The sequence below is a fragment of the Phaseolus vulgaris genome, chromosome 9 (genome assembly GCF_051622355.1).
Source record: "Phaseolus vulgaris cultivar YP4 chromosome 9, ASM5162235v1, whole genome shotgun sequence".
Lineage (NCBI taxonomy): Eukaryota > Viridiplantae > Streptophyta > Magnoliopsida > Fabales > Fabaceae > Phaseolus > Phaseolus vulgaris.
In genome coordinates, this window is record NC_143506.1 from 16235160 (window position 1) to 16244548 (window position 9389).

General features: G+C 34.6%; 1 protein-coding gene across 5 annotated transcripts; it reads right to left on the bottom strand.

The window, feature by feature from the left end:
* Positions 1-321: 321 nt before the first annotated feature.
* Positions 322-9389, bottom strand: LOC137821382 (sister chromatid cohesion protein PDS5 homolog C). 5 transcript variants are annotated; one of them, XM_068625943.2, is made up of 13 exons: positions 9081-9389; positions 6590-6793; positions 6296-6477; positions 5337-5463; positions 5024-5221; positions 3875-4780; positions 3653-3754; positions 3423-3496; positions 2867-2918; positions 2078-2164; positions 1961-2004; positions 1265-1339; positions 322-1190 (listed from the first exon to the last, which is right to left on the bottom strand). In XM_068625943.2, the coding sequence occupies exons 1-13, from the start codon at positions 9180-9182 to the stop codon at positions 659-661; spliced, it is 2685 nt and encodes an 894-aa protein (XP_068482044.2). In that variant the 5' UTR covers positions 9183-9389; the 3' UTR covers positions 322-658. The 5 variants fall into 5 exon arrangements, 4 of the variants coding, with proteins under 4 accessions (XP_068482044.2, XP_090151122.1, XP_068482046.2 ...); XM_090294996.1 differs by having other exon boundaries at positions 3683-3754; positions 5334-5463; XR_016515448.1 differs by lacking the exon at positions 3653-3754 and having other exon boundaries at positions 1265-1457.

Here is a 9389-nt window from a genome sequence, read left to right on the forward strand (position 1 = left end):
CAAAACCAATGAAAATGGAAAATACTAACATGTCCATAAAATAATAGGATGAATATAAAATTTAGATAAGAAAAATGCATTTGAATGGGAGCATAATGTAAGCGCATTATTCAATGATCTATGGCTGGCTGTAAAGAAAAATTATAGCAACTTACAAATACTCAACATGTATATAGGTTACATTTAATATTCTAAAGTATCACGCATACCAATACTTGTTATAATAAATTTAAATAATAACAAATAACTATATTTACCAACACTTGTTATGATGACTAAAGTATATACAAATCTAAAATACCATTAAAACCAAGGGCAAGGTTAATAAATGCATATCATATATTATCAAACATCAGGTAGTGCCAAAGCAATATTTTAAGTGAATGCTAGCCAACTACTTTCCAGTGTTACCCTTTATATAACATTCATCTAGTCTATAAACATCGGAAAAGTGTCTAAAGACACTAACCCACCCTACAACTAAACTAGCCTAACTAATAACTAAATATAACAATATTAGCAACAAGATAATTACCACAAAATGATAAACAGCTACCTCAACACACGGCTTAAATTCATTTGATCACTCCAGCCATCGGAAGAGTAAAACTGATAAGTAGAAGACAAGCAACCCAGTTAAGGATAAATACACCCACTTCTAGCTTCTCTGACGTTTCTTTCCACTCTTGAGTTCTCTTCCTTGTGGCTTTGATGAATGTAAAGTCTTTCTCTTATCATCTTGTACCTCTCCTACCAAAACATCTGAATCATTCTCGGGATCTTTTCTCTTCAACAAACCAGATTTCACCTTGCCTGTACCATTAACATCAATCTTTCCACCACTTTTGAGAAGTTTTCCTTTTGATAAGGAAGTCTTCTTGGTTTCTAGTTTGGATTGTCCACTTTTGAAAGTTTCATGCTTAGACTTGACAGAGGATTTTGACGTGTTAGTTTTATCATCCTTTGATTCAATTGTCTCGGAAGTTTCAGTGTTTTTGAATTTACTAATTTTTTTATCAGCAACAGATTTTCTGCTACCATTTTTAGCAGTACTGTCCTTAGACTTTTTACTAACTTCATCCTCTGATTTGCTAATAGTCTTGGAATCTTTCAATTTGTTACCATCTTTGGACTTGTCGCTAGACTTCATGGATACACCCTTTGATCTACTGGATGCTACTTTTCCATTGCTGCAAATTGATGTAAATAATTTAGATATTAAATAAGAGGTGTCACTGAAATAGATTAATTGATAGTCACCAACCTTCCGGAAGAATGATCCATCTTTCCTTGCTTGTTTGACTCACCAACACTTGTTTTCCCTTTCTTCTCCGGTGGCCTAAATAGGATCCGTGCAATGCAGTGTGTGAATAAGACCAATTAGAGGCAGCTGGAAAGAGCACCATGCATACCACAACGAGAATAACAAAATACAGCAAAAAATAAGACATGTCCATCTGAACCCTTCAAAAAAAGAGGGAACATTAAACAATCTACTAACACATTCTTAATTGATAAAAATCAAACCAATGCAGCACATGGCCTAATTGATTGGCGAGGTATTATGTACGACAATTTACACTTTTTGAATCTATATATCAAATATACAACAGCAACAACTATCCACGACTGCCAAGAAAAGGAGCTGGGACTAGTTCAGAACTATACCATAGGATAAATCATATCTAAAAGCTCCAAATTAAGGGCACCGGCAAATCATCATTCACAAAATATACATTTGCCAAGTGTAGGTTCAGGTTTTCAGGTAAAATATATCATGGTAACTATCTTTCAAACCATGTATCCAACAAATCAGCAACAAGAACAAACAACAGCACCAACTAAGTCCAGAACTCTTATATACACAGTTTTTGCAAAGGGGCAACATAAATACATACATACTCTGAAAAATGCATGAAAAATAAAGGAAAATACAGCATTAACAATATGCAGCACATACATATCAGTGGAAGCATCAAGACTTGCACGCCCACTTTGTTCCTCCTGTCCATAGAAATGATTGCCATTAATTTAGACAGAAAAAGTTTGGCATAAAAAGGACAAGCCATACACCAACCTCATCTGCATCTAAGTCTGCATCAATGACCTTCCATTTTTCCTTCACAAGATTTAATGTTTCTTCATCTCCATCATCATAGAAGACCTAAAATAGAGAACAGGTGTCATTGTCCTCAAGAAGTTAACTAGGGTACATATGGAAAATTTGGAAAGAAGTGCTTTTATGAAATGGCGTTTTCCTACAAGTTACCCTTTGTAGCTCATGAGAAAAGCACTAAAATGACATTCTGTTTCATTGTATAGAGTTTTACTTTCATTGTTTTTCAGAAAAATATAAGACACTCAGAAACTTATTTGTCCCTTTCCATTAAATCTTCTTGAAAGCTTATCTTAGTATTAATTATTTTTTGACAAAAATACTACCAATTACTTTACAATTTTTTTTTCAATAAATAATTATATAAATTAATAAGATAAGCTTATTCTCTCTCTTGTAAGAAATGAATAAGATGAATCAATTAGGTAGAAAGAAAAGGATAATGAATCCCAATTTTAGGAATGATTTTGGAAAATATATAAATGAACAACATATTCAGTGCTACCAAAAACATAAACCAACTTTCATGATGAATTGGTCAAATGGTCTTCTAGAGGACAAAAGTAGAATGTTAATTGTTTGATTTTTTTTTTCAAAGTAAAAAATTCATATCCTTTATTTCCTTATAAAAGGATTAAACAAATGTAACATAACAGTGGTACCAGTAGAGCAACACAGAAGAACAAAAAATGCAAAGATTTTCTTAGTAAAGGGAAGGTAAATAGATGACTTAAAAATCTGATAATTCACCTTGTGCTTCTTTTTGGCAGAATCAAAAGAATGAATAACACCTTTGTAAAACCTGTAACATATTACATGTCATTGAAAATAGAAAGTAAATATTTCTATTACATAAAAATGAACCGATAAACTGATCATAAATAGAAGGAGCATGACATACACTAGTTTAATTCAAACACATAAACTCTTCCGCTATCTCACATCAAAGCATTCTAACACTACATTTTCAAAAGGTATTCCCGGAGTAGTTTAACATATAGACTATCAAAATAACTAATGAAAAAAACATATAAGCCAATGAACTCAAACTGTAAAGATCATGGTCACTTCATAGAAAGGTTTACACAAAGATACATGTAGAAATGACTGTAACACACCTAATTTAAGATATCACTAACACTGCAACATTAGTCCAGTTTAAGGTCTAAAAACACATTCTAGAATTCATAAAACTAGAGATTACAATTTAAAATTAAATATCAAACAGCTTAAAGCATTTCCTTAGCCTCGTTAACAAGAATTTCAGTGAAGGAATGTAAAAACTAAAGAGATTCCAAGTACTTACTCATGATCCTTAGGCCACCAAACTTTGACCCGTAAACCAACAAGGCCTTCACCATATTTCTCAATATCAGACTCCTGACACAGCAGAAAGATAACTAGTAATCAATGCAATAGAACGAAAAATCTAGAATTAACAAATAAAAGACTTTCCCAAAGGAAAAGTTCCCTAACAAATATATATTTGAAGATTTCATATTGTAATTCAAAATTTAGGGTGAACAGGAAACATATATTTTCTTTTCCTGAGGTAAGTTTCATTACATTTGTCTTGGGAGTCTCTGGATTTTCATCTTTAGTTGATTTTGTACCAGACTTTGGAGAAGAAATCATTTCCTAAATAGTGAACAAAGATTCTTTAATGCTTCACTTTTAACACAACAAAGCAAAATAAAATCATGTAGCCATAACGTTAATATACAGTAGCAAGCACCGTCTAAAAGCATAAAAAAATACCTTGTCCACATCCATAACAGACGATTTTGCAACATCTGTTTCAGAGTTAGCTTTCCGCCACCCTCCCTTTTTCTTGTCCCCCATCTGCCTTGAAGAGGATCCACCAGTACCCTTTTTGTTAATATCTAATTTCTTGGCAGAGTGCTTTTTAGTATCTGCATCAATTGTTGAACCACTTCCTTTTTTTAATGAATCTACCACACTAGTTTTTTTCACAACAAAGATCTGACCATGTGACTTTTTCACTGACTTCCTGGCAGGTTGGGCTTCTGAATCACTAGCTCCTCCAGACACCTTAAAGTGATCCTCTGCAGCTCCTTCTTTTACATAGCCATCTTTCATTTTTGTTCGTCCAAGTTTCTTTGAAAGATTTTCCTCATGGAAGCTCTCACTTGGAGGAGAAGCAACTACTTCAGATTCATCATTGCATGCCTTTGGTAATGAAATCTCAGCGTCAATTTCTTTGTCATTCTCTGAAGCTCCTGCTGCTTCAACAGAATGGTCCTCAGAAGAGGAACGGGGAACTTTCTTGCTGTGCCTTTCATAGTCCAGCATTTTCTCAGACTCTTTCTCATTAGCAGCAACTTTACCCTTGGAAGATTTTGCTGATTTAGTTGAAGTGCTCGGTTTCTTTCGTCGTCTCTTGGTAGAATGTTTTGACTTTTGTTTACTATTGTCAACTTTTCTGGTGTCCAAATCTTTGTGCACCTCATGACTAGTTGTAGTCAAACCTTCAGAGTGATCAGAACAATCAACATCCTCTTGCTTTTTATTGGACTTGAAATCAACAAAAGCATTATCTTCTCCAACACAAGCAACACCGTTGCTCATGACTGACTTTGATATATTCACATCAGGATTTTCTTGTTGAAAGGGTGTAGCTTCCCTTGAATCTTTGTTAACTTCCTGATCAAACCACAATCAACATGTTTCCGTGTTAAAATCTGCAAGATAAAAATCTAGAACCACAACACACATAAGAAACAGGAGCATTAAGTGGGGGGCATACATGTGTTGACTCCTCGGGTAATTGTTTTGCAGACTCACTCTTATATTTCAGAAGTAAAAATGATGAAAAGAAAAGTTTTTGAATTTGTCATCATGAAATGTTTCAAACATTAATTAACAAAAGACCAACAGAAAACTTACCAAATGCTCACTAGTAACACATGTATCATTTTTCTCCAAGTCAACAGATGTATCTTGGTATATTGAAGCAAGTACAATACTATAACCATCCAAAGATATACCCAAGGATTTCACTGCTTTGACCAAGTAGGGTTTAAGCTTGGTTGCACAATTTTCAAGGACCCTCTCCCCCAATTTCTGGGCAATTGGAGAAGCTTCCTAGATAACAATGAGTATCAATGTCAATACAGGGATAAATACGAACAAAAAAAATAAGGTTCAACTTTAAAATCACAATACTAAAATGAATGAAATTGAAACATTAAACTACGACCTCATTGTCTTTCTTAATGCTGGTCAGGAGTGAAGACAGCAGGTCTAGGGATATATCTTCACTTTCCTCTAGAACAAGAGTCATAATTGTTTCCATGGACGAAAAAACATTTTCTGGATGATGCTCCCTGAAATTCACAAAATGGGCCCGGTTAGAAGATGCCCCCAACATTAAGTGTTTTCAACCGTTACAAAAATGCATTTATATATGTAACTATGTTGAATAGGTATAACTACGAGCATTGGGTTCAATACATAAATACAATATTTTTTTTTAAATCAGCATATTCGTATGGCAATATATTAACTAAAATATAGATCTATTTATATTTTTTTTATTAATTTGTTTGTTTATCTTTTCCTAATTAATTACACTAACGCCCTATTTGGCTTCTTGAGATGGCACACATACCCTATAGGGGTACACGACACAATTTTTTCAAACAAGTAACAGTGTAGGGATAAGCATAGGGGTAAAATTTGAGGGGTACTGAGAAATTTGGTGAAATCTCAAGGGGTATAAGTATAATTTATCTTTCTCTGAATATAGTTGATATTTAGGTTGATATGCTATCGTTATCATATTCTTGTCAGTTCAAGTTAAAAAATTCATTCATATATTATCCACAAAAAATATGCACACAAGAGAGATGAATAGAGAGGCAGTCAAGTTCTATAAGGGTGGAACATACTACACTGTATCAATCCACTACAGGTGTGATATGGATACATAATCAAATTTAAAGTATTTGTGCATCAGAGCATAAAGTTATACAGAAGTAATCAAGAATCACACAAGTTCATACAAATTTACAAGGTATTAAGCAGGAAAAAAGAAAAACACATTAAGATATATCATACAGACTATAAAGTAAAAGATAAGAATTGTAGTATTATAGACAACAACGTTTTGAAGCCATGATTACGACAAAATTGGAAAAACAGTTATTATAGTCTTACCTTATTGTTTTCAAGAAATGCCGAAACATTTCCAAAATCAGGGCATCACACTCAAGGTCCAGCATAACCACACATGATCTGACTTTTGCAACAGTTTCAAGAATTGAAATCCTCTTTGCATATGATTGACTTAGCTTATCGTGTAGATTTTCAAATGAAGACACTATTAATTGAAAAACCTTCTGCAAGAAATTGTCATTGATAAAATTCAATTGATTTACTGATGTCTTTCATATAGAGCATGATAATAGTCAAGTCTATTCATAAACTGATATAGAAAACAATTCTACAAACCTTCATCTGATCATCATCATAAGGAGCTTCAGGTGCAGTGATTCTTGTTACCTCACTGATACAAGAGGCAACTGCAACTTTGACATTATCATCTGAGTGTCGCAAAAGATTGTCTGCAATTAATGCTTTCAATGGTGGAGAGAGTACATTTTGCATGGAGGATGCAGGTGACTGTTCAACCCTTAGTAGGAGACTCTCTACTTGCTGCCATGCAAAGGAAAAATAATATGCAAAATCACAAAAATGTAATTAATATTTTGACCAAACATTTAGATGGGTGTTCATTTGAAGCGTTGCATATCTTTTATCACAGATGGATTTTTCAGCTTCACCTCACTTCAAAGTTCAACTTCGTGTTGTACCCAAAATCTATGTAGACTCATGAGAGTTCTGTAAACTTGACTCATAGACTCAACTCGTAAGTGAGTTTACTTCACATATAAAATAATTTTTTTTCCAGCAGATACGCATTGCCTTAGTCTCCCCAATTAAAAAAATTTCCAATTAAATATTTCCCCAATCTCTTACCCTAATCCTTCCAATTAAAACAAACTTTCTCCAATTAAAACATTTTCCCAATCTGGCTGCCCTAATATCCCTAATTAGAAAACAATATCTCGCAGCAACCAATAACACACCAGCACCAAGAAGAGAGGCAAGGCAAGCAACCATGAACAACATCGAGGAGAGCGACCATGAACAGCAGCGAGGCTACCACGAACACGATGAACAACCACAACACAACAACCTCAACCAAAGCACGTTTTGGGTTTAAAAAGAATCCATAGGGACTCACTAACTCGTTCACAAACTCACGAGTACCCGTCCAGGGTAAGTGGAAATGTAAACTCGGATGAGTTAACGAGTTAACTCGCGAGTTTGACAACCATGATTGTCTTAATCCCATGTTGACTAAATTTAAAGCGGATTATGAAGTGAAGTGTGGAATTTATGACTGTTTAGATAGGTTGGTGGGAGACATCGATTAGAGCAGTAAGATTGATGCTTAGATTGAGAGTTTCAAGTGTTTGATGTGCACTCAACCAATACTCCAGCACAATGGTGGGAACCATATGGTGATCAACAACCAGAATTACAAAGGTTTGCTTTTAAAGTATTGAGAATCTCAAGTTCTCCTATGATTTAGGATTCTTCTTTCCTGTGGTTTGTTCTAAGTGAACCATGGAAATTTTTGTCCACCAATGTTCCAATAAATCATATTCATTGATATTGTAGAATTAGCAATAAATGGTTCAAATCATATTAATGATGATACTTATCAAATTTTAAAATTTACTTGGCCTATGATTTCACATTTATGAACACTTGCGTCAAGAAATGCAAATAGCACCTTATCACTTTTTTAAGAGTGGAAGTTCAAGGTCCCAAATTGATGAGAGGGTTTATAACGATTGCAAGGTGATTCCAGGATGCTGATAAAAAAAAAGTGATTCCAGGAAAAGGCCTTACAACTATAGCAACAATAGGAAACTAGGACAAAAGATAGTTTAAGGTTGTTAGGATGCGTACAAAGGAAAGCCAGGTAGAGAGAGTAGATAGTATGGTTTTTAGTCCATAAAGTTTAAGAGAGGGAGGCCAAGAAGGACATTGAGGGATTAGTCATATAAATCTCGTGGAAAATATATCTCTGAAACTTTTCTCTTGAGTTGAACCAATGGGCTACCTACTGCGTATGATCCAAGTATATTATCTCACCTCAAGGGATACGGCTTTGTTGTTGTTGTTGCTACATCATCTTTATGAATCTTCTAATATTCTAAAATTTCACGTATGAACCACTAACCAGCAGTAGCCCAAGTTGACACCCCTAGCTCCACATCAAATCCCCAAAGCCACTAACATTCGTGCCCAGTATCACAAACCTACTTTACGTCACAAAACCAAAAATAGCCAAATATTCAATATTAAATAAACATAAAGGTGAAGGGTGAATCTTATTAAATCTGGAGCAGATGCAGCAGAGTGTGTGATGCCCCGGTAATCAAATGTGGAGGAAAACCATTACTAAGGTGAAGCCAGTCCAACCCCTCTGCCATAACAACTGGCACCAAGCCCAACATCCCTCAGACCTAGCACCACTGTTGACACTTGACACCACTCCAAACCCTCGCTTAACTCATTCCCCAGCAAACCAATAACCAACAAATGATTAAAAAATGAAAAAAAAAAAATCTCATGACCTAATTATTTTTTCTTCCCTTTCATACTCCATTTCACATATCTCTAACTAAACAATCAAAGATTGACCATGTCAACTCCAGCATGTTAACAGTATCACCACTTACCAATTAGAACCAGTAACTTTTTAAGCTTTATATTGCGTACGTCTACTATAACAACACACACACCTCACTGAAACAACATGCATGCACAAAACATGCATCAAATAATAATAATAATGAAAATAAAGCTCAAAAATCATGAAAAAAATGAGTTTAAAATAATATTTGAAGGGAAAAGATATTATTACTTCTAGAAGTGAGAGGAGCTCCTCCACGGACGAAGGAGGGTCTGCGAGCTTGTTACCGGCTTCAAGGAGTTGTTCTTCCAATTCTTTATCGGTAGATGTCATTGGTGTTGCAGTCTCTGCTTTCTGACCTTACACTCTCAACACTCTCCTCTGCTTCACTCCATTGCTGCCCTGTCCTTATAGAGACTAGAAGCTGGTTTTCCAATAGAACCAGAAAATTAGGGTTCTTCTCTGTTTTTCTTTTCTTTTCCTTCTTCTTTCTACTTTTCCCGCTATATTTCATTGATTGAAAAATCTCTCATAAATCCT